Source organism: Notamacropus eugenii, chromosome 3 (genome assembly GCF_028372415.1).
Source record: "Notamacropus eugenii isolate mMacEug1 chromosome 3, mMacEug1.pri_v2, whole genome shotgun sequence".
NCBI classification, from domain to species: domain Eukaryota; kingdom Metazoa; phylum Chordata; class Mammalia; order Diprotodontia; family Macropodidae; genus Notamacropus; species Notamacropus eugenii.
In genome coordinates, this window is record NC_092874.1 from 290,673,017 (window position 1) to 290,699,511 (window position 26,495).

At 40.8% G+C, this 26,495-nt stretch overlaps 1 protein-coding gene across 2 annotated transcripts in view; it reads right to left on the reverse strand.

Moving 5' to 3' along the window:
• LARGE1 (LARGE xylosyl- and glucuronyltransferase 1) overlaps positions 1 to 26,495 on the reverse strand; it is a 611,843-nt gene that overhangs the window by 21,656 nt on the left and 563,692 nt on the right. For both annotated transcript variants that reach the window (XM_072655854.1, XM_072655855.1), the window contains exons 11-12: positions 15,493 to 15,656; positions 1,532 to 1,810 (exon numbers count right to left, since the gene is read on the reverse strand). In XM_072655854.1, coding sequence (XP_072511955.1) covers positions 1,532 to 1,810; positions 15,493 to 15,656 — 443 coding nt within the window. The remainder of the gene's footprint in view (positions 1 to 1,531; positions 1,811 to 15,492; positions 15,657 to 26,495) is intronic.

Genomic DNA, 26,495 nt, shown 5'->3' on the forward strand with positions numbered 1-26,495 from the left:
ATATAGTGAATGGGAGGTAGCCTCAGAGGGAGGGTCCTGGTATTGGGTATGTGTGTGCTGAGGGAAGCCCATAGAAGGTAGACTTTGAGTTGAGTCTTGAAGGAATCTAGGGAAACTCAGAGGCAGAGGGGAAAGAAAAGAGCCCTTTAGGCATGGGGGATCACCGGGGCAAAGGCAAGGAGATGGGAGATGGAGTGTTGTGTTATGAGAACTTTAAGGAGCTGGAACATAGAGTATTTGGAAGGGAGTGAGGTGTGAGAAGCCTGGAAAGACAAGAATGGGCCATATTATAAAAAAACTTTAAATGCCAAACAGAGGATTTTATATTTGATCCTGGAGGAAATGTGGTTCCATTGGGGTATAGTGAGTAAGGGAACACATAGTCACACCTACACTTTAGGAAGATCACTTTTAGATGAGGGAAAGATGGATTAGAGCAGGAGGAGCACATGGAGGGCTACTGAAGTAGTAGTCCAGGCAATGAGTGATGAGAACTTATGGAAAATCACGCTTGAGATTATCAGTAAAGATTCTGTCAGGCCAGAACAGACATGGGTTAGGAGACCCAGAATTACCCCAAGTCACATCATTAGTAAGTGGCAGGGCTGGAATTCGAACTCAGGCCCTCTGGTTCCAAATCTAAGGCTCTTTCAACTGGACCCAGATGCTCCAGCAAGAAGGAGAGCTAAGATCTCTGCTGGCTCAGGGTCACATATACTTATCTCTGTGAACCACAGTTTCTTCTTCTGGAAAATGAAGGTGCTGAATCAAAAAGCTCTCTGTACCTTTATCCCTTACAAGTCTCATGAGCCACACAGACCACAAAAGTCTACAAAATTTTCTGGAATCTTCAGGGCTTAATTTTCTTTTTGGCCACATGATGTCCCCATCATATCACAGTAGCAACTTTAGAGGCTCCAGTCTGTCTCTGGAACTGGGGTGCTCCTGTGTGTGTGTGTGTGTGTGTGTGTGTCTGTGTGTGTGTGTGTGTTTGATGCTTCCCTTTGGCAATCTGGTATAGCCTATCAACTCCTCAAAAAATGCTTTTCAATTCATAAGATAAGACAGGATTAGAAAGGAATCCAATTACATTGATGTTAATATATATAACACATAACATACATACACACACGTGTGTGTGTATTCCCATGCAAGTTTGCAGATCCTCTGAAATCATTTTGTGGGTCTTTGGATACAAAGTTAAGAATTCCAGAGGGAATGCCTAATCCTTTCAGGAGATGATCTGAAATCAGCATCAGGATTTACTTTACTCTGTTCATTCAAATTCACTAGAGTAACACAGATTCAGACTGCTGCTGCCTCACTCACTCCAGCCCACTGTCCTATAGGTTCCCATTGTATTGCCAAAGGACTTGAACTGCTATTAGTGCCCTTAAAATCTGATACCCTGGACAAAGCCCCAGTTGGCCTACCCTTCTTATAGTGTTGATCCCTCCCAATTCGAAATCCTTGGATCCTCCAAGGAATGAGAAAGGGGGATAGAACTCATACGGGGCCGCCCCGCACTTACCTGAGGTACTCACAGAGTCCGTACATAGGTAGGAAGTCAATGTCAGAAAGAAACATGTATGGAGTGCTGATGTGCTTCATGGCTACATTGCGCAGAAGGTTCACGGGGTAGAACTGGCCTTCTTTGTACACGATGTGGTAGCCGACATTGTGGCGGCTCATGAGGACCTCAGAGCCCTGGGCATAGCGCAGGAACTGTTGGGCTTCGGCATCAGACAGGTACAGGGCCAAGCTGATGGGTCCCTCCCAGTGTTTGCAGATGGCCTCAAGCATCTGGAGCCTGAGAAGAACAGCCAAGGTGAGCTGAACTCTCTTCGTTCACATTTCAACTTCTTTCTACCCATGTTTCCTCTTTTCCCCTTCCTTCCTCTTCTCTCATTCCTCTTTTCCTCTTCTCTCATCCCTTTCATTCCCTTCTTCTTTCTCTTTCTTTCCTCTTCTCTCCCCCTATTTTCCCTACTCCTTTCCTCTACTCCCTTTCCTTCTGTTTCCCCCTTCTCTTTCTTTGCCTCTCCTTCCATTTCTGTCTCTCTACATCTCTCTGTCTCTGCTCATCTGTGTCTCTGTCTCTTTTTCTCCATGTCTCTGTCTCTGCTTTTGTGTTTCTGTTTTTGCCTTTGTGTTTCTGTCTCTCCTCTTCCTTCCCTGCCTCCTCTCCTCTCATTTGCTCACCAAAGGAAGTGACATGATTAAGGCTATACCTGACCAGAGTTTCAGCTCAGACTTGAGTCTGCCCCTTTGCCTCCCAGCACTGCCACTTACTACCTCTGTGACCTTGGAGAGTTCCTTGGAGAGCTTGGGGATGCATTGTCCTAGTGTGGAGAGAATGCTAGATAGAGATTCAAATTCTTGCTTTGTTGTTTATTACCTGAGTGCCATTGCCCAAGGACTTCTACCTGTATCATGTTTCCTCGTCGATTAAATGAGGAGTTTGGGCTGGATAGAATCTCACATGGCTTCTTGCTCTAAGTCTAGGGCCCTATGACTTTCCAACCAGGTGATGGTGCACAGAACAGATGTAACTTTGAGGTAATTGTGCCTTGGTTTCTTTGGCTCAAAGGATCATAGCACTAGAGATGGAAGGGACCTTGCAGACCATTTAGCCCAATACTCTGTTTTATGGATGAGGACCCTGAAGTCCAGGGAGGGAAGTGTCTTGTCTAATATCATAGGATCTTAGTGTGATCCCTCCAAACTCAAAGGTTACCTAGTCCAGTATCTTCAATTTTAGGAAACTCAGCCCCAGTGATTAAAGATACTTGCCCAAGGACATAGAGAATGTGTCACATAGAGATTTAATTTGAATCCAAGTTCTCTGCTTCCAGATTCAGTGTACTTTCTGCTGCATTTTTCTTATTCTTCTTCCTGCTCCTCTCCTCCCCTACCCCAGTCTCTCTTTTCTCTCCTTTCCCCCTTCCTTTTATCCTTCTCACTATCTTTTTTCTGGTCCCTTTCTTCTTCCCTCCCTTCTGTCCATCCATTGATCCATCCACCCATCTATCTCCCCTTTTCCTTAAACGAAATGCCCCAACCACACTGGAAGGCACATTTCCGGATCTATTCATCTACTCTGCAGGGGGTACCTTGCCTGCAGTAGTTACTACAAAGTACACTGTGACCACAGAAAGGGTTTTCAAATAAAGACGTTCTACAAAAGTATCTGGAAGAAAATCTTTAAAGATCTTTTCTCAACGGCACTTGGAACACACAGCACATAAAATATAGAGTTAAGCAAAGACCAAAGTCAATTTCCATTTTTCCTACCCAGTAAGAACTATCTAATGACAGTCCCCAGCCACAATGCCCATTCTATTCAGACAATTTCCAGGAAATAGATGCTATGCATTTCGGGGTCTCTAAACCATAGGCAAATGGCCCACCTAACTTAGTTAAATGGGCTTCCTGATGGGCTGTCCCAGGATCTTCATAGTAGCTCCCCAAATTGTATTATTAGAATTTCCTTCATCTTTGAATAGAGACAATTAAGGGCTGCACTCATGTCGAGTTTCCCCCATTCTTCACCTCCTATTATGGTTGCTTAATCAAATTGACTAAGATGATTTTTTTTTCTAAGAATTTGTTCCAGTGCTTAATCTCACAGTTAGGACCCAGAAGGGAGCATGCTTTAGCTTGGGTTCCCTGGCAAGGTAGAAGAAGCATGGGATATGGAGCCTATTTCACCACCATGGTTCAAATCTTGGCTCTGGGACTTCTATCTGGGTGACCTTGGGTAAGTCATTGGTCTCAGTTTCCTCATTTGTAAAAGGAGGGGGTTGGATTCGTGGAATATGAAGGTGTCTTCCAGCTATGAGTAAGTAATATTAAGACCTCTGGAGACCTTATTCCTAATTTATTTGAGTTCTGGGAGGAGGAGAAAAATAATAATAATAACATAGAGTATTTTTATTTTGAGAAGCTTTCTACCTATGTCTTCTCACTGATCTTCATAATAACTCTGGGAGGTAGGTGGTGTTATTAACCCAGCTTTATAGATGGGGAAACTGAGGCTGACAAGGTTAAGTGACTGCCTGGGGTCACACAGCTAGTAAATGTCTGAGGCAGGATTTGACTGCAGGTCTCTCTGATTTCCATCACTTAGCTCCCTGAGAGGGAAGGACAAGAGAGGGGGAATCTTCTCACTCCATTTGGGTCTCACTTTTCTGTCAAATGGGAGCATAGCCACCTCTTTAGATGTGTGACCTGAATTAAGTGCAAAGAGTTATCTGAATAGAAGGAAATGAATCACAAGACAAACTGTGGGAATGAACAGCTGAAGCTCAAGGATGAATGAAAGGGAATGGAAATCTAACTGTGAATAAGGTTAGGTTAATGAAGGAGCAATGAATTTAGAGCCTGTAGACAGAGTCTGTCATCCTGGGGTCAAGCCCTATCTCTGCATTGACTGGCTGTGTGTCTTTGGACACGTGACTGAGAATCTCTGGGCCTGAGTCTATACAAGGGAATATCCCAGATTTAGACCTGAGAGGTCATCTAGTCTAATCCCCTCATTCAACAGGGGAAGAAACTGAGATTCATAAAGTCTAAGTGATTTGTCTAAGGTCACACAGGTAAGACTAATAGCTAGCATTTGTAATGTGTTTTAAGATTTTCAAAGCTTTTTTTTTTTACAAATATTATCTCATTTGGTCCTCATAATAAGGTAGGTGCTATTATTATTCCCATTTTACAGTTGAGGAAACTGAGGGACACAATGCTTAAGTGATTTTTCCAGGTTCACAAGACTAGTGAGAATGAAGTGGGATACCTAGATAGCACAATGGATAGGTACCAGTCCTGGAGTCAGGAAGATCTGAGTTCAAATCTGGCCTCAGATACTAGCTGTGTGACACTGGAAAAGGTTAAGGGAGAGAGGGAGGGAAGGAAACAGAGAGAGACAGAGACAGAGATGAAGAAGAAAGAGGAGGAGGAAGAGACAAAGACAAAGGAGGAGAAGAAGGTGAATCAGAGGCAGGATTGAACTCAGGTTTTCCTCACTCTATGTCTAACACTCTATCCACTGTACTATCCAACTGCCTTGTAAGATAATAAGTACCAGAGCCAATAGTTGAATCTGGGTCCTTTGTATGACTTTAGATCCAGCACCTATATAGCACAAGGTAGATATATGAACCAGCTGAATATTTGACAAATGTTCACTAAGTGACTTCTATGAGTCAGACGCTGTGCTGAGCACACAAGGACAAAAGTAAGACAGTCTTTGCCTACATTCTCAAATGAGATAATGTATGTGTGTGTACACACATGAATGTGTATGTTACATATATGTAACCTTTCTGGTTACAAAGTACTATATATAATACACACATATATAATATACAGCCATCTATTTATCTATCATTCTGCCTGCCTGCCTGCCTGCCTGCCTGCCTGTCTGTCTGTCTGTCTGTCTGTCTGTCTGTCTATCTATCTATCTATCTATCTATCTATCTATCTATCTATCTAACTATCTATCTATCTATTTACATCTCCATGCTCAGTGGATCTGTTTGTTTTGTGTAACTGACTTTACTATAAGAGAATCCTGTGTGTGTGTATGTGTGTTTGTGTGTGTGTGTGTGTGTGTGTGTATAGGAAGGACACTAGGAAATGATAACAATGGAAAAAAGGATCAATAAAACATAAATGAAATATACAAAAGGAGTACTTGGTAAAGCATAAAGAGCTCCCCACCCCCCTTCCCAGAACTATTACAATCATACTCTGCATCCTACTCCCCAGACTCTGCTCCATGATGGACAAAACACAGATTTAGTGATCTGAGTTCCTCTGTGGAAGTGCTGGTTTGCTCAGGAATTGCGATTCCCTTTGTGAAAGAGTTGTTTCTGTTCCAAGTATAGGTATTAATAGTGAGTTAACATTTCCATTGTGTTTTTATTTTAAAAACATCCTACACATATGATCTAATTTTGTCCTCACAATAGCCCTAGGAGCTCCCCCATTATTCCCCCATTTATAGGGAGGAAACCTGAGGTTGTGACCTCAGTGACTTGCTCAGGGTCACATAGCTACAGTGTCTGAAAGAAGATTTGAAACCAGATGTTCTTAAGTTCAGAAATCAACCCACTGAAGAGCAGCTTTTCTATATCTCTATAATCTTAAAGAATTGCTTGAGGTTCAGAGATCTTCAGTATCTTGTCCAGGGTCATACAATCAGTATGGGTCAGAGGGAGACCTTGAATCCTGTTGACCTTAAGTCCACTGGTGTATTCCCTATGCCATACTATCTTTATCTTCTGAAAATAGGCAATTTAAAGAATGATATGCGGACATACTCAGTGTGAGCCTTGGTTAAATGAGTAGCTCTACAAAGCCAGTACAATGGCTAACTTGATGTTCCCTTTCCCCCTGCCACATCACAAGTTTCTAAGAGTTCTTTTTTTTTAACCTGCACTTTTCCTGAGAACTACTTTTCTGGAGAACTATATAAGAAAATAAACAATCAAAACTATATCTCAGAAAGGACACGACAAGAATCAGATAAACTAGTGGATGAGACAAAGGCTACAAAGGCTGCTATAGATGGTGTGGTCTTAGGATGAGGAGACAAGGATACTTTTAAGCCAGTCCAACCCTTGGGCACCAGGAATCTGGTAGGATACAAAGCTATTACAAAGGGCTTGAGAACCCATAAATAAGCAAGTATTATGTGACTCCAAACAACTTTCCCCACATCTTCCATTTGACTCTTAAAGATACAGTATAAGTATCTCGTCTCTGAGAGAGCAAAATGAAACAAGTTACAAGAGCTTCTAAAGACTGGATAAATAATGTCTCACACATATATGTATAGCTCTTTCAAAACGATACAGTACATAATAAAGGCTTAAAGCATACTTGTTGACCGAATGGGATAAATAAAATGCAAAGGAATTCCTCTAAATGTAATACTGCAGTGTGTTTTTTAATACCATAATAGAACTTAGAAGTGCAACTACTATCTTGTAGAGTCCTAAGAAATTTTTTCATGGAAAAAAGGTCCTCAGACTCAAAATGTTTCACAGTCATTGATGTAAAATGCCCATCTGCTATCTGTCTCCAAGCAACAGCAACTGGGGAGTCATCTTCTTTATTTCCCACCATGTGTTTTATTGTTCACTTGTGTCTGACTCTTTGTGACCCCATTTGGGGTTTTCTTGGCAGAGATATGGGAGTGGTTTGCCATTTCCTTCTCTAGATCATTTTACAGGAAACTGAGGCAAACAGGGTTAAATAGCTTGCCTAGGATCATACAGCTAGTGAGTGTCTGAGGCTGGTTTTGAGTTTATGAATATTCCAAATCCAGCTCTCTATCCACTGCACCAACCAGCTGCCCCATTCCCTATCATAATACATGCCTAATGGGTCTCTAGTCTTCTGGGTCATTTTCCCTTGTCTATATCTGCAGGGATACATTGGGAATGTGGGTAGTATTAGAAGATTATTGAGCTATGTCACATAACTGAGTTTTACTCTCTGGACTGGTTGGAAGACAGGCTTCAGAGTCTTTCATATGACACCATCCTGATCCACAGAAAACAGTCAAGATCAGGATTCATGATGATTACAGAGATACCATTCAGTCAATCAAGATTTAAAAATGAAATCATCCTGAAGGACTTTTTGGGATAGCATTTAAAAGCACCCTGGTAGAAAGGACCCCAGGCTGAGAGTGAGGTGACTCAGGTCTCAGTTACCCTGGATTTAGAGCTAGAGGGGACAGTAGAGGTCATCGACTTCAATACCCTCCTCCTCATCTCAACACTTTATATTCTGCCACTTCACAGATGAAGAAACCAAGGCTCTGAGGGAAAACTACTTAGCCAAAGTCATTTAACTAGCAACTAGGAGAGCCTGAATTTAAATGTAGGTCCTTACATCCCAAGTACATCTGCAGCACACAGCTCTGTCCTCAGTTTCTTTAGCTGTCAAATGGGGAGGGGATTGGATGAAATGACTTTGAATGTCCCTTCTGGCTCTATGTCTATGATCTTATGTGATTGCTGCCATCCCAACCTGGATTTCTCTTCTACAGAATAATAAGTAAGTTATAACAAGCAGCTAGGTGGTACAATGGTTAGTGTGCTGGACTCAGAGTTAGGGAGATCTGTGTTTGAGTCTGTCCTCAGACACTTACTGGCTTTCTGACCCTGGGAAAGTCACTTAACTTTTTTTTTTGCCTCAGGTTTCTTATCTTCTTATTTTCTTGTCTTATTATCAGTCAAATGAGCTGGAGAAGGAAATGGCAAATCTCTCCAGTAACTTTGCCGGGAAAACCTCACATGGGGTCACAAATGGTTGGACAAGACTGAAAATGACTACAAAGGATTCAGGAAGTACAATCTTGGGTTCCCTGGTGTGCTGGAAAGAGTATTCACTGCTTCCAACCCCTTCTACCCTCATACACACTTCCTTTCAAATCCTGGCTTTATTTTAATGGCATACTGCTTCAGCAACCTTTTAAAAAACAACCCAAGAAAGACATTCACAGAGTGCTTTAGGGTTTGTAAAGATAATAATAATAGTAACATAGTTAATATTGAAATAGCACTTTCAGGTTTGCAAAGCATTTTCCCCACCAAAATGGAAAACATATCACTTAATCATCTTTACAACAACCCTAGGAGTTGGTTGGGGAATTCCAAGCCCCCCCTTCCTCCCTGCCCAGTGTTCCTGTATACACTCCCTCTCTAAGAGATGGATAAACCATAGACCCTGCTGGAAGGGAGATCCCCCTATGGGAGGAGGTGGGAGAAGATGAACACAAATAACTCTAACAACAAAAATGGGCAGAGATATCAGACACTCCAAAGTCTGCAAACTTCTTTATATACATAATCTCAATGCAGTTGTACAACTCTCCTGAGAGGAAGGCTTAGAGAAGTGAAAAGACTTGCCCATGGCCACATAGATAGTGTGTGAGATCTGAACCCAGGTCTTTCCAATTCCAAGTCCAGCAGTCTATGATTCTCAGCATCACCATAGATATGTAAAAACCATGAACCTCGGCAGAAAAAGGACTACCCCAAGAGAACGGGCATCTAAGTTGGATGAGCCATTTAGGACTTAATAGCTGTATGAATGACCATGAACAAGTAGAGTTATTATTCCTATTTTACAGTCGAGGAAACTGAGGCAGAGTTTAAGTGACTTGGAGTCACATGATCAATAATAATACTAACTAGCATTTATATAGTTCTTATTATATACCAGGCACTATGCTAAGCAATTAAAAATATTGCATTTGATTCCTACAACCCCAGGAGGTGGGTGCTATTATTAACTCCATTTTACAGCTGAGGAAACTGAGGCAGGAAGAGGTTAAGCAACTTGCTCAGGGATACAAACTATCAGTTTGGATTTGAACTCAGGTATTCCTGACTCCTGTGTTCCTTTCAATATACCATCTAGCTGCCTTTCTTTATGTAAATTAGGGAACTCTTTATATAAATTACATCACTTAAGCCTCACAAAAACCATGTGGGGTAGTGGCTGTAGGCATTATTAACCTTGTTTTAAAGACGAGGAAACTGAGGTTCAGATTAGGCCACTTATCTTCCAGTATCTGAAGGGTTACTATCTTGAAGAGACGTTTGATTCATGGCTGTATCCTAGAATGGAGAGATAGGACCACCTATTGGACAGCTGCTGTGGGGGAGTAGTTTGCTTCTGGCCACTAAGGGGTGACATAGTATATAGTGCCCCAGGCCTGGAGTCAGGAAGACTCATCTCCCCAAGTTCAAATCTAGCCTCCGACACTTACTAGTTGTTTGACCTTAGATAAGCATTTGCTTCAGTTTCCTCATCTATAAGATGAACTAGAGAAGGAAATGGTAAACTACTTCATTATCTTTGCCAAGAAAAACCAGAATGGGGTTACCAAGAGTTAGACATGAACAAAAAATGAGCTGGAGAAGCACATGGCAATTCACTCCCAGAATCTTTGCAAAGAAAACCCCCAATGAGGTCACCGAGTCAGACATGATTGAAGTGGTGGAACCAAAGAAGCAGCAGCACCAGCAATAAATACTCAAGTCAAGTCAAGTCGCAGTTTGCTTCCATATAAGGGCAAATGTCCTAAAATTAGACCTGTCTGACAACAGAAGGGGCTGCCTCAGAAGAGATGTTTCTAGAGCATGTAAGACCATCGATTTAGAATTCAGCGGAATCTCAGGAGTCATCTAGTCAGACTCCTTTGTTTCTTTAGTGAGGACTGTAGCCCAGAGATGTCAAAGGACTTGCCCAGAGACACACAGTTAAGAAGTGTCAGAGGAGGGATTTGAACCCAGGACTGTCTAATTCTAGGTATAGCACTCTTTCCAGGATACACAGCCTCTATCTAGGTAACAGCATCCCTCTAAAATAGGAGAGACAATGAATTATTTTAATTTTTCCTGAGAGTTCCATTATTTAGAACTTTGCTTTCCAAGGGTGTCTTTAATAGTTTTAACAAAATCTCCCTTGTCAGAGGACTCTACCAAACCATATCCTTTCCAGTCCCCATTGTTCAGTAAAACGAACATCCTGGGCAGCTGGGAGAGAGACATCTGCTTCACCTTTGCTTGGTGCCAGGCAAAGAGCACCCCTCAGTGGTGGGATTCCAGAGGGAAGCCTGAGAAGGTCCTCCCACCCACCAGTCTCCTTAATTCTGTGTGGCATTCACTCAGGGCCTGTTTTGCACTCAAAGGTTTACAAACATACAAGAAATGTTTCTTAAATTAAAAATCAATCGAACAGGCCCCTGTGAGTGCCTAGTGTCATAATTGAATGTGTAGGAAGGAGAGGAGGAGGCTGGTTAAATGCCTGCCGTCTTCATTAGAAAGCATTACCGCTTGATAATTTTTTATTATGTTCTGTTCGGCGTCTCATCGCTCTGAATTCCTCCGGTCCTCTATGGAATAGTCAAGACCATAATAGTTGTCAGAGCATATTAGGAGGCGTCATGCACATGTCACATTCTGGCCGCATGGGCTCCAGGGCAATTCTGCTGGCTGCCGTCAGCTGCCACGGTGATGTTGCTTCCTGAAGAAAACAATGTTTCTTTCCCTTTCTCCGACATGGGCCCTTCCGGGAGATGAGGACGAGATCCCTTCCAGGGATGCCGTGGGAGGGGCTGGGGACCTGGTCGAGGGAAACTTTAGGGTCTCTGGATACTTCCTTCCTTGTCACTAGTCAGAGAGCACCTGGCCCTACCAATGCCAACTTCTATTTCTCTAGGATTTAAAGGTTTCCAAAGAACTTTCCTTCCAACGACACCGTGAGACAAGTAATTCCACCAAGAAAACCACCAAGCTGTAGAATATTAAAGGCAGGAGGGACAATGAATCACAGGACCACAGATACATACTTAGAGAGGCCATCCAGTCAAAAGTCCTCTTGTTATAGACTAAGAAACTCAGGCAAACAGAGATTAATCTGCCCAGGGTCACACAATTAGTAAGTCTTTATGGTAGAATTTGAATCAACATATGCTTGTCTCTAGTCCAGTATCGTTCAATAACAGCATTATATATTTAGCACTTACTATGTGTCAGACTTTGTGCTAAACATTTTACAATTATTATCTCATCTGATCCTTAAGATAACGCTAAGGGTAGATGGGTGCTATTATTATCCCCTTTTAACAGATAAGGAAACAGAGGTTAAGTGACTTGCCTAGGATCATACTGGCCAGTATCTGAGGCTAGGTTTGAACTCAGGACTTCCTGACTCCAGGCCCAGAACTTTATTAATTGTGTCATCTATCTGCCTAATATTAATAGTTTAATAGCTAGTGCTCATATAGTGCCTTAAGGTTTGCAAAGTACTTTACAAATATTATCTCATTGGGTTCTCAAAATTGCCCTGGAAGTGGTTGCTACTATCATCTCTATCATACAGAAAAGAGAACTCAGGCAGACAGGGGCCAAGTGACAAACCTACGGTGGTCATATAGCTATTAAAATCTGAGGCAGAATTGGAACATGCCATCTCTGAGTTCAATAGAGCTCATCTGCCTCCTTATTTTACACATGACAAAAATGAGATCTGAAGGAGAAAACTGACTTGCCCAGGATCACAGAGGGAGTGAGAAGCAGAAACATGGCTCAAAATGAAGTCTTTTTATTCCATCTCAGATTCTTTTCCTTATAATAAGTGATTTCCTTATTCCTTCTCCCTTCCCCCCTTTTTTAACTTAAAGAAGATGAGGCTTGGGCTCATGACTTGCCCAAAATTATACCATTCAAACCCGGTCCCTTGGAATTCCAAGGCCTCTCCACCCAACGCTCTTGTGTATACTCCCTCTCTAAGAGATGGATAAACTTGCCCATGGCCACACAGATAGTGTGGGAGATCTGGACCTAGGTCTTTCCAGTTCCAAGTCCAGCAGTTTCCATGAACTTCAACAGAAAAAGGACTACCCCAGTTGGAAGGGGACCTAAGTTAGATGCACCCTTTAGGACTCAATAACCGTATGACCATGAACATTAAGTTACTTAATCTCTCTCTGCCTCAACTATTTATTCAGGAAAATGCGGTTGCTACTTAATCTGCCTGAAAGGTAAGCATCTAGGATAAATGAGCTGTAGAAGTCCCTTTCATCCAAAGGGAGAATGAACTGTCACAGGAGGTGGGGAGATCCTGGATCCTGGACATGTTTAAATGGAAGGTGGATGGCTATTTGGGGGCTGCCTTTTTAAGTATATTAGGACTAGGTGACCTCTGAGACTTCCTGGAACTTTGGGAGGAGGGTGTTCTATGAGTCTTTGATCCTAAATGAATTCTCCAAGATGGTGCAGTTACTGAGATTAGACCTAGCTCTTCTGACTCCTGCTGCAGGGGCGGTGCTATTATTATTCAGTTGTATCCAACTCTTTGTGACCCCATCAGGGATTTTCTTGGCAAAGATACTCGAGTAATTTGCTAATAGAGTCCTTCTCTAGCTCATTTGCCAGATGAGGAAACTGAGGCAAACAGGGTTAAGTAACTTGTCCAGCATCACACAACTATAAGTGTCTGAGGCTGGGTTTGAACTCAGGTCTTCCTGTCTCCAGGGTCAGTATTCTAGCACTGCACCACCTTCCTGCTCCCAAATTCTTCTACCTCTACTCCACAAAAACAAGATTGGTTCATAAGATCATAAATCTAGAGCTGGAAGGAAACTTAGAGGTTTTTGAGGCTAATAACCTCATTTTATAGGAAGGGAAACTGAGTGCTAGGAAGGTTATATATTTCTTTCCAGGTCATCAAGGTTGTATGCCTCCTGGTGGGATCCAGTCATCTAATAATGGAGTCTTTCTACTCTGCTAGTTTCCACCTTAACCATCTGAGGAGAAGGTTGGATAGAGAAGTAATGCAATCACATGGCTTGGTTCACTTGAAGATAGTATCTGCAAAGTTTCTCTGCTGTGTCTTTCACTGGATATTCTGGGTCCTAAGACATGAAGCTAACTGAGAAAGCAGCAAACAAGTGAAGGACAACAATAAAACATTGAATTTCTCCTCTATCTCTTTGGATGAGTCCATTAGTCGCCAGAAAACTCCTAGGGAATGATGGAAAGCCATGATCTAGCCCATGCCATGTTGGAGCCAGCATGCTTTAATAGCAATGGCATGACTGGAAGGGTATTCTGTTCCCATCCTTTATTCTCTTGACCTCCTTTTCCTAAGCAGACCATCACCCTTCAATCTCAACCTCACTGTTTCATTTTAATATGGACTCTTTTGGGGGAGGAGTATACATTTGTGTGTATATATGCTGGTGAAAGTATGAGAGAGATATGCCAGGCTCTTAAGGTTTCTGACTACCAGGTTCTCATGATCACAACAAGAAAAAAGAAGGACTCAAAAGGTGTTGTCAAGGACACAATTATAAGTGACATTTTTGACAGAGTCAACTCTTTAGTGTTTGCTCTTCTGAACGTGTAGCACACACCATTGCCTGAGATCCAGCCCAGAGGCACACCTGACATGGGGGAACACCAGCACAGACACACAGAGAAAGCCACATAGGTAACCAGTTTCCCCAGAGGTACGTTTCTCTGCTACAATAAACTCTCATCTCCCTCTTGCTCCTGGTTTGCAAAACATTCAGTTCTAGTACTCAGATAGGATGGATCAAGCCAGTTGCTAACCCAGAGACCCAGAATCACCTTGCTCTTAGATGCAGTCGACAAGTATTCCCTGATCAAGAGTGAGGCTCATGCTTTTTGATGGCATTTGAACACAGTTGCTTCTGTTCTGTCCCCACAGCTCAACTGTTTTACCTTCCTGTTTGAGACAATAGGGGCCCTGTTCCCTTGACTGGTTGGCAGCCACTGCCTCTAACTCACATGCCACCATGTCTCTTCTCACCATCGTCTTACTGTCACTGTGGTGCCCAGACAAATGATCATTCCCTAGAGCACTCAACACTTTCATCTTCAGAATTACCATCGTGGGCCCCCCGGCCTGATGGATGGGCACTCTGTGCAGTTCTATACATACAAGTTGACTGTAACCATGCTTTGCTTATGTCCCAGTCACCTTCTCACCATTCGCTTTACTATCACACTGCCTTTGGCTTTACCCCGCTTGCCATAATCAAATCAATATTGCAGTTGCTACTCAAAAAGGTGTGCCATTATGGCTTCCTTATGGCTCCACTCACCCGCCTTGTAACTTTCCAAATTCAAATACCCTTCCCTGGGCTACTGTGCCACCATGTATGTTGTCTCTCCTGCCTTTATCTTCCCCACCAGAAAAGCTCCTAGAAGACAGGGATTATGCTTGGCGTAGATTAAGTACCTGATAAAAGCTTAATGAAGTTCTTTTAAGAAAATACACTTCATGAATTGGTGGGAAAGTGAGATTCAGGTTTATGGGCTAACTTGTATGCTGTGATTAGTTTTACCTTTGCTTTCCTCTTTAGTAAATATTTTCTGATTAAGAAAAATAAGAAAATACACTTAAGTGCATTTAAGTGCATGAAATAAGTATACTCAATAATGTTTGTATATCCATCCATCCATCTATCCTTCCTTCCTTCCTTCCTTCCTTCCTTCCTTCCTTCCTTCCTTCCTTCCTTCCTTCCTTCCTTCCATCCATCCATCTATCCATCCATCCATCCATCCATCCATCCATCCATCCTGACCAGAGCCCCTTTTGCTCATGCAAAAGGGTATTTCATGTGGTATTCAGACCACAGACACTCAAAAGACACTCTATACCTGTCTGTTCACATAAAGAACAACAGTTATATGACTTTATGAATATTTAAAAATGTTTCATAGGATTATAAAGTTAAAGATGGAAGGAATATCTTCCTCTATTAGAGGCCATCTTGTTCAAATCTCTTATTTTACAGCTGTAAATAACAGACCCCACTGGTAATAAGGACAATGAATGACAATTTGAACCCATTTTCTCCAACTGAGTCTGGTGCTCAATCTACTGCCCCACACATCTCTTTGAAGCTCTGGGAGAGTGGGAAGGTCCCCTCTATACCTGTCCATGGAGAGCTGAGCCACAAGGGTGACATCTGTGTTGTCTGAGGTGGGTTCATACTCATAGTGCAGGAAGTAGAGGTGGGTACGATGGACTGTGAAGCGTTCTCGTCGAAATTCATAACACAGATCATCCTCATCCAGCTCTGACAGCTGCTTCTGGAGCTGCAAAAGACATGGGGAATGAAGCTTGGGGGCAACTGAGAAGAACACTCTGGGATCTGGGAGCCTGACTGCCATCTGTTGCAGGGTTCTAAGAGTTTATTTCCTTGCCTGGTTTTTAAAGGAAGGAAAGAAATTCTCCCCTCTATTGGCACTCCCTCTTGCTATGAAAAAAAAATCAAACAACAAGCAATTAACATGCAGAGGTAGAGGGAGATGGACTAGTCATTTGTTGACAGGCTTTAGTCATCTTCTAGTCCAACACCCTCCTCCTTTTACAGGTTTTATAGGTTTGAGGTTAAGGTAGTGAGACCCAAAGAGCCAGAATTTGAACTTGAATCTTCTCACTCAAAAATCTAAAACTTTTTCCACCTGGATATGTGGGAGATGAATGGAGATAAGGAAAGTAGGGTGGATGGAATTAGTTTCAGAGAACTATGGGAGTGATGTTAGAATATATAATTACAAACTTCTACTTATGAAAAAAGATTTTTTTACTTAACATAGACCAAAAATTACTCATTCTTATTTCCTTGTTTTTATTCATATTGTCAGAAGGCTGAGACTGATCAAGGGAACATGGGATCATAAATCTTGAATGAGTAGATACCTGAAAGGCCATCTAGTCTAGCCTTCTAATTTTACAGATGAGGAAACTGAGGCTCAGAGAAAGGAAGTGACTTGTCCAAGCTCACACATGTTGTCGGTCTTTGAAACCACAACCTCTAATGGACTCCACACAACCCTAATTCATTCTATTTTCAATTTAATTGAATTCAATTCACTAAACATTAAGCCCCTAGTGGGTGCAAAGCATATGCTAGGTAATAGAGATATTAAAAATAAAACCCCAAACATCCTTGTTTTTAAATTCTACTGAGAGGAGAAAAAAATACATATATGACATATAAAGTACATATACACATATATATGTATGTGTATAGTAATGTATACATACATACATGCATATATATGTATAAAAAAATATTTTTAACTTTTGGAAGTAAGAATGCCAAAGCCAGAGTGGGGGGAATGTGGAGGTAGCATCTGAGTTGAGCTTGTAGAACCTCAAGATTTCAAGAGAGTTAAAATTAGTAGGGAGGGCATTCCAAGCGTGGGCATATCTAGGGCAAAGGAATGGCAGTAGGAGGTGTAATGACAGGAAAGGAAAGTGGGCTGGCTTGCCGGAATATAGACTGTATGTATATGGGGAGGAGAGGAAGTAGGTAGGAAGGGGGAGAAATGTGAAAGTATGGGAAAGGAGACTAGAACATCTTCCATTCCTCCTCAGTCTACCATATTTCCAATCTCCCTTCAAGGCCCAGCTTGGGCATTACCTCTCCAGGAAACCTTCCCAGAGTCCTCAAGATAAAAGTGATTTCTCCCTCCTTGAACTTCTCATAAGATCATAGAGGGGAAAGGGACCCAAAGGCCTATGTAGTCCAGCACACTCCTTTTACAGATGAGGAAACTGAGGAGCAAAGAGAGGGAGTAACTTCACAACATCACAGATTGACCTAAGAGTCATTTAGTTCAAAGTCCTATTTTTGCAGATGAGGAAACTGAGGACTGGAGAGGGGAAGTGACTTGTCCAAGGTCACACAGACAATAAATGGAAGAACCAGGATTTGAACCCAAGTATTCCCAACTTCCAAACCAGCACACTTTCCACTGGGCAACATGGCTTATGTTTATTTATCTACTTTACCTCTCTTCCTACCACTACTAGTATCACTATTATCACCATCACCACCACTACCACTATTACTACACCACTACTACTACCACCACCACCACTAATAATACTACTATACCACTCCTCTTCCTCCTACTATCACTGCTATTACTACTACTACTACTATACTAGTATACCACCACTACTACTACTACTACACCCCTACTATTACTACCACTGCTACTAGTGTTACTACTGCTAGTGTTACTACTACTACGGCTGCAAAGGAGGATGGTGAATATTAATAATTAACAATAACTAAAATTGATGTAGCACTTACTCTGTGCCAGGCTCTGCGCTAAGAGCTTTATAGTTATTATCTTAATTTTCACATCAACCTAGAAGCAGGTACTATTATTTCTTTACAGATGAAGAAACTGAGGCAAACAGCAGTTATGTGATTTATCTGGAGTCACTCAACTAGTAAGTATCTGAGGCCAGATTTGCCTCCGAGTCAGGTGTTGATTCTATGCACTATGGCACCATCCAGTGTTGAAATCACAGATTTAAAAAAATCTTATCTTTCCCAGCCAATAAACAGCTCCAGGGAAGGGGCTGTCCCCGCTATCCCATCAGGAAGAGTAGTAATTTAATAAATATTTGTTGAAATAAACTAGAATAAAAACAAAAATCAGGCACACACTAGCCACTTTTAAAATGCTTGTTGAATGAAAGAGTGAAGGAGAAAGTGAGTGAACAAGACTGCCTTGCAGCAGAAACAAAGAAACATACCAATGAATGGGTAACTTTGTATCACTTCTTGTTCTTGCTTTTCCCTCTAATCCAGGGGCTCTCTGCAGAGCTTTGGCCCCAATCAGATTTTCTCCTCCTTTATGCTCATCCTAATCCCCTGGTTTTAGGAAACCCCAGCAGTCTGTCTCTCTCCAGTTCTATGGTCTCATACTCTGAGCCTCAAGGAATGATGTAGGTGTGTTAGTCCTGCTTCCTGACCTAACTTCCCAGGTCACCATTCACAGGTCTGTACTTCTTGTTGTTTTTTCCTCAGACCATACAAGAAGACCTACGTTTTTAGACATAGATGATATATGGATTTATTTTGTGTGGTTATACTAATTTATGACAATGCGAGGTATTAGGTTTTTTTCTTTCTTGGGGAGGGGGGAACATTGGGGATCAAGTAGGAGGTAGTAAAAGTGATATTAAAAAAAACAAACAAAAAAGAATGGTAATGAATCATTAAAAATAATAAAAAGAAGAGAGCAGAAGAAAGTCCAAAAGGGTACACAAAGAAGCAGAGCAATGTTGGAACTGCCACCCACACAAACACAAACACACACACACACACACACACACCCCAAGCGGTACATAGTAGAGGAAACAGACATGCAACAGCAGATTCATATACAACACACTTTTTTGTTATTCATTATAAATTGACATGTTTATGGTTCCTGATATTTATTAAGTTCATAATAAAAAAGAAAATACATAATCATTTACTGTAATCTGTGTGACCTTGGACAAATCACTTACTTTTTCTGGGTCTCAGTTTCCTCATCTATATAAGAAAAGAAGGGATCAGACCACATCAATTCTAAAATCCCTTCCAGAATTAAATCTATGATCATATAATATGATGATAATATATTCATTCTGTGTTCAACTTCTTCCTCCCACCAAGTTCCTTATTCTGGTTTTAATTCAATTTCATTTAATTAAGTTTAATTTAATGTCAAAAAGAATGCAGGATAAGGACTCACTGGACTTTTGATCAAATTCAGCTGTGCTGATTTTTTATTTTATATATAAAAAGAAAAAACATTTTTAAAAATATCATTTACTGTAATCTACGGCCTTTGGCAAATCACTTAAAATTTCTGGGCCTCAATTTCCTCATCTGTGAAAATGAAAGCATTGACCAAGATCACATCTAATAGGCTTTCAGCTCTCTTTGACCCTACTGATTCCCACTGTTGGTGAAGTAAGTGAGCCAATGCTTCACCAGGAGGTCTGGGCTCCCACCTTGTTTTTGAATATGCTCTGTTACATATTATTGGGCAAATGACTTCACTTTTCAAAGACTCAGTTTCCTCACTTGTCATTCAGCCAACAAGCATTTGTGTGTGAGGCACTGTGCTAAGTACTCTAAAATGGGGATAATATTCCTTATAGCAAATATGCCACTGGATCTTTAAAAGATAAACAGAATATAGATGAGGAAAGTAAGGTCCTAGGACATATAACAAAGGTAGAATTTAAACCCAGGGCCTCTGTGAGATATTAACGTTTTATCAGCTTTGGACTGAAGAAAGAAAGCTGACACTTAGAACTGGAATTTTTGTGTGTGTGTCTATGACAAAGCTGAAAAATTATGATAACAAGAACGTAGTTTGAACTTGTTTCTTCACACATCGTAATCAGACAAATAAAACCAAACACTGTAGACTGAAAAATTAAGTCAGTCACTAGAAATATTCAGCCCTGGGCTTCCTTATTATAAACCTATTCCCTTATTTTATAGGTGAGGAAACTGAAACTTGGTGAAAAAAAGTGACTTGTCCAAGGTCACACAGGTATTAAATGTTAGAAAAAAAGCAGCCAGGTGTGTGTGGGCATGTATACACACACACACACACACACACACATATATATATATATATATACACACATATACAAAATATGTATTTATGTATGTATATGTTTACATATATACATATACATGCATATATATGCACACCCATACACATATATTTATATATGTATACATTTTTTAACCTCTACTCTTTCCTGAATTTTTCCGCATATAAACTGCTTATCTTCTAATAACCCCATGCTTCCCAGTATCTCGGAAGTCACTAAATTATGTGTAATAATGGAGAGAGAATAGACCTGGGTTCAAATTCTGATTCTGCCACTTTGCAACTCAACAGGTGATGCTGCCTCAATATCCTAATCTATAAAATTAGCTAGTTGGACCAGATGGCCTCTAAGGTTCCTTCTGATGCCATGGATACTTTCTTTGCAATGCCTCTCTCTTAACTTCCATTGCATTTTAAAATCTCTACCCTAATTAAATGAGGAAGCTGGTCAAGGTAGTCCCTAATGCTCCTTTCAGTGCTATGATTCTATGGCCAGGGCCACCTCAGAATCATCAAATGTCACTCACTATTCTCATCCATCCCAAATAGTGCTTCCCAAATGGGCTTCCTCAAGTACCCTCTTCATAACTCAAGTCCTTTGAGACAAAGTTCTGTACTCTTCCCACGACCTCTCATTGCATCCCTAAGGAGGAAGGACTTCAGTGTTATGACATGGGGGGAAATGCACTGAACTTGAGTCAACAGACCTCGGTTCAAATCCTACCTGGCCACTTTCTATCAATGTGAATTTGGGCAGATGATTTATGAAAGTCTTTTCCTTATATGTATAAAAAGAGAGGGTCAGACTAGACATCTTCTAAGGTTCATTTCGGTTCTTACGTTATGACCCCATAATACTGAAATTCATTAAGAAAACAAACAAACAACCACTGTCCATGTTGTCAGAAGACTTGGGGTGAAACCTCACCTCTGATGATGACCACTTACGTCCCCTGGGACTTTCATCATCTAGAAAATGAGGATGTTTGATCAAATGGCCTGTGAGGTCTTTTTCATGTCTACGTCTATGATCCAATGATCCTGAGGAACTGGGGAAAGACTTCAGGTGGAAAAGATGGATTCTGTGTAGCTTTCTTAGACTTAGACTAAAAGGCAGGTGACACATTGAGAAATTCACACAACAAGTTACTGAAGACTCCATGCCTGGGAAAGTAGCATAATTCAAGAATCTTTTTTGGTGCCAAGAGAGCAGAGGCAGGCAGGGACTGGATGTTTCCAAGGTCTGAGGCTGGTTCTTTGGCATAGATGGGAACCTGGGCCTCCAAACCTTCCTCAAATCTCCCCAAGGAAATCAAAATGGGTTGCCTGGGAACCATAATCTCCTCTCCCAAGAGGAAATAGCCAATTTAGATTATCTTCCTTCCTTTGCCTGTACATCTCCCCCCTCTACCTCCCTCATGCAAAAGAGCAGAAGCAATTATATACTATGTTATAGATTAAACACCAGCAAGATTTCTTGCAAAAGAACAAGCTCTTTTTGTGGTGTTGAAGAAGCATGCTGGTACAGAGATGTTTTTCATAGGGAAAGCATGAAAAGATGCCCATGTGTCTGTATGTGAGCATGACGCCAGACAAGCACAAAAATGAGTCTGAGCTTGGATAAGGATGGGGGTCCAACTCTGAGAAGCTTGGATTAATGCTCACGTTAGGTATCACATGCTTCAAGCTCCTCTCACATAAAAGGGAAATTCCCTTCCCTGTGGATCTCATGCCCTTCTCTTTATCATGTTCTAAATTGTATCATACTTCTATGTATGCACATCCTATTTCCCCTCCTAGACTTGTAGCTTCTTCAGGCAAGGGGCTTTGTCTTTCGCTCCCACCTTGACTCTCATCCCTGTTGCGACTGCATCCTGGAAGTCTGAGGTGGCCTCTCTGCCTCCAACCTCCCCTCTCTAACTCACTTTCCATACAGTAGCTAACTTTATCTTTCTAATTCTCAAGTCGATCAATCCATCCACAAACATTTACTTGGTGTCTACCAAGTTCCAAGCGCTGAGCCCAGGGCTGGAGCTACAAAGACAAAAACAAAGCCCCTGCCCTCAAGGAATTTATGGTCTTATTGGGAGAGACATCAATCAATCATTAAGCACTTATTATTCCATCAAATCTTGAAAGAAAAATTCTTCATTTGGGCTTTCACCCTGAAGCAAAACTCAGGACAAAGAGAATGAAAAGAATTTCATTATAAGTATGTCAATGTCAAGTTCGCAAGCAGATCACTGAAGACAGGCAATGGCTTCAAGGCGGGGCCATCTTTTATAGGTAACTTAAAGACAATTCAGGTAGGTCCACCTCTGTGGAAGAGGCTGGGCCCTTGTATCTCAATTCCTCCCCAAGGTAGCTAGAAAGTGATAATTTGTTGGTAGGGCTAGGCGACAAAAAGCAGGTAATACAAAAGGCTGCAGACTTAGGGTCTCCTTCCCCATCAGGGCCTCCCCCAATACCAACTGATAAAGCAACATTGGGAACAATGGGTGACTGAGTCAACATAATTCAACACAATCAATAAATATATGTTAAATACCTACTATGTGCCAGGCACCAGTTAATGAACTAATTGCTGGGGATACAAGTACAAAAATGAAACGATCCTATTTTAAGAAAAAGGGGAAGGAAAAGAAGGTAATAAGCATTTATATAGTATCTATATAGTGCCAGGTACTGTGCTAAGCACTTTTTTTTAAATAAATATGATCTCAAATGCTTATATTCTGAAGTCTAATCATCTCCTTCCCCCGCTCAAGAATTTTTGGTAGGTCCCAGTTGCTCCTGGGACAAAACATCTCAATTTGGCATTTACAAAATTTTAGTTGGAGTAAAATGAGCGAAACAACATACACAGTTAACATTTTTAACAAAAAAATGGAAAGAGTGTAAAAAATGAAACTGAATGTTATATAATTATCATGAATGAGATTGGACCCCAAAGAATCATTAATGAAATGGATTTGCTAAGAGGTGGGGGACTATGCATATAGAAAACTGCATCAACAGACATATATGGTCAATATATTGGTCAGTTGCAATGAAATGTTTTTTTTTCCTCTTTCTTTTTAAATTTTCATTAAATCATCACTGGTGCAGAGGAAGACCTACATTTTCAGACACAGACAATGAATAGACTTATTTTGAGTAATTATACTAATTTATTACAAGGCAAGGTGTTTATTTGGCTTTTTTCTTGGAAGAAGGAGAGTGGAACAATTTTGTTGTTACTGTTTGGTCATTTGAGTTGTGTCCAACTCTTTGTGACCCCATTTGGGGTTTCCTTGGCAAACATACCTTTTCTTCTACAGTTCATTGTACAGAGAAGAAAACTAAGGTAAATGGAGTGAGGTCACACAACTAGTAAGTGTCTGAGGTCAGATTTGAACTTATGAAGATGAGTTTTCCTGACTGTAGACCTGGTGCTCTATCCACTGCAGCATCACCTACCTGTCCATGGATTCAACAAAAGAAACCAACCTCCCTGGTCTTTTCTAGACTCATTCTCCTTCACATATTTTACTTCCCAGCCAAAGTGCCCTCTTTGCTGTTCCTTAAACTCTCTTGCTTCTGTGCCTTTGCTCAGGTTCTCTGCTTTACCTAGAAAATCCTCCTTGTCTGCGACCTCTTAGAAGATTCAGTTCAGCTACCATATCCAATGGGAGCCCATTCCTATTTCTCCTTATTGCTAGCCCTCCCTTCCTCTTTCAGCTATCTTGTACTTAACTTTCTATTCATCTAAATGCTGCATCCTGTACCAGGAGAATATAAGCTCTTAGATATTTTCCATTCTATGTTTGGTTTCTGTGCCTATGGCTGGCACTTGGTTAGTAGACGTTAAATGGTAGTACCACAGATTTAGAGCTAGTAGGGGCCCTAGAGGTCAGCTTATCCAACCAATCTGCTTTTACAGATGAGGAAACTGAGGCCCAGAATTACTTTGTTCAATGTCACATATGATATGAGATCTTTTGACCCAAATTATTTCATCATTGAAAATTCCCCTTGCCAGCATAGTGCTTTACGTGGAGAAGGACATTGATTAATATGGAATGGATTCATTATAGATGAGGAAAGCAAAAGGTATTATTAGAACATTCAGTAAAATAATGAGGCTGGGAATACAAGAAGAGTATCACATTTCCTCTCAATAAGATTCCATTCAAAAGAGACTTTCAAACAATTAAAAAGATGAAAAGATATGTAGCCACTGTTCCATTGGCCCACAGGATCATAGACTGATGTCTAGAAGTGATTTCAGAGGGCAATGAGACCAGCCACTTGATTTTACAATGGAATAAACTGGGGCCAAGAGGTGTTTGTTGGATTACCTAGGTCACACAAGCAGGAAGCAACAGGTTGAGACTCATCAATTAAAACCTGGGATTCTAAATTCTGTCCATTGTGTGAATGGACCTAATAAACAAGAGTACTTGGTTTGGATTAAGGATGACTTGGCTTTGAATTCAAAGTCAGACATATATTGGGTAAATAATCTCATTCCACCTAAGTTGTCTCATTTTTTTTATTACTATCATTTTTTTCTTTTTTTAAATGTTTATTTATTTATTTTTAGTTTTTAACATTTATTTCCACAAAATTTTCAGTTCCAAATTTCCTCCCTATCTCTCCCCTCCCCCACCCCAAAACACCATGCATTCTGATTACCCCTTCCCCCAATCTACCCTCCCTATCACACCCCTCTCTTCCCTTATCCCCATCTTCTCTCTTTTTCTGTAGGGCAAGATGGATTTCTATATCCCATTACATGTATTTCTTATTTTCCAGTTGCATGCAAAAACAATTCTCAACATTCGTTCCTAAAACTTTGAGCTCCAACTTCTCTCCCTTCCTCCCTCCTCAACCATCCCCACTGAGAAGGCAAGAAATTCAATATATGCTATATATATGTAACTTTGCAAAAGACTTCCATAATAGTCATGTTGTGTAAGTCTAACTATATTTCCCTCCATCCTATCCTGCCCCCCATTTATTCTATTCTCTCTTTTGACCTTGTCCCTCCCCAAAAGTGTTTACTTCTAATTACTCCCTCCTCCCATTTGCCCTCTCTTCGATCTTCCCCCACCCCACTTATCCCATTCTCCCCTTCTTTCCTGTAGTGTAAGATGGATTTTCATAACAAATTGAATGTGCATGTTATTCCCCTCTTAATCCAAATGTGATGAAAGTAAATTTCATGTTTTCTCTCTCACCTTCCCCCTTTTCCCCTCCATTGAAAAAGCTTTTCTTTGACTCTTTTATGAGAGATAGTTTCCTCCCTTCCATTTCTCCCTTTCTCCTCCTCCCAATATATTCCTCTCTCACCCCTTAATTTTAATTTTTTTTAGATATCATCCCTTCCTATTCAACTCATCCTGTGCCCTCTGTCTATGTGTGTGTGTGTGTGTGTGTGTGTGTGTGTGTGTGTGTGATCCCTCCACCTGCCCAAATCTTGGGAAAAGTCTCAAGAGTTACAAATAATATCTTTCTGTGTAGGGATGTAAACAGTTTAACTTTAGAAAGTCTCTTATGATTTCTCTTTCCTGTTTACCTTTTTATGCTTCTCTTGATTCTTGTGTTTGAAAGTCAAATTTTCTCTTCAGTTCTGGTCTTTTCATCAAGAATGCTTGAAAGTCCTCTATTTCATTTGAATAACATTTCTTCCCCTGAAGTATTATACTCAGTTTTGCTTCATAGGTGCTTCTTGGTTTTAATCCTAGTTCCTTTGACTTCTGGAATATCCTATTCTAAGTCCTTTGATCCCTTAATGTAGGAGCTGCTAAATCTTATGTTATCCTGATTGTATTTCCACAATACTCAAATTATTTCTTTCTAGCAACTTGCAATATTTTCTCCTTGACCTGGGAACTCTGAAATTTGGCTACAATATTCCTAGGTGTTTTGTTTTTTGGATCTCTTTCAGGAGGTGATTGGTGGATTCTTTCAATATTTATTTTACCCTCTAGAATAACAGGGCAATTTTCCTTGATAATTTCATGAGATGATATCTAGGGTATTTTTTCATCATGGCTTTCAGGTGGTCCCATAATTTTTATATTGTCTCTCCTGGACATGTTTTCCAGGTCAGCTGTTTTTCCAATGACACATTTCACATTGTCTTCATTTTTTTCATTCTTCTGGTTTTGTTTTGTAATTTCTTGGTTTCTCGTAAAGTCATTAGCTACAATCTGCTCCATTCTAATTTTTAAAGAACTATTTTCTTCCGTAACCTTTTGAACCTCTATTCCATTTGAAAAGCTAATTCTGCTTTTTTAAAGCATTCTTCTCCTCATTGGCTTTTTGGTCCTTTTTTGCCAATTGAGTTAGCCTATTTTTCAAGGTGTTATTTTCTTCAACATTTTTTTGGGTCTCCTTTAGCAAGCTGTTGACTTGCTTTTCATGATTTTCTTGTATCACTCTGATTTATCTTCCCAATTTTTCCTCCACCTCTCTTACTTGATTTTCAAAATCCTTTTTGAGATCTTCCATGGCTGGAGA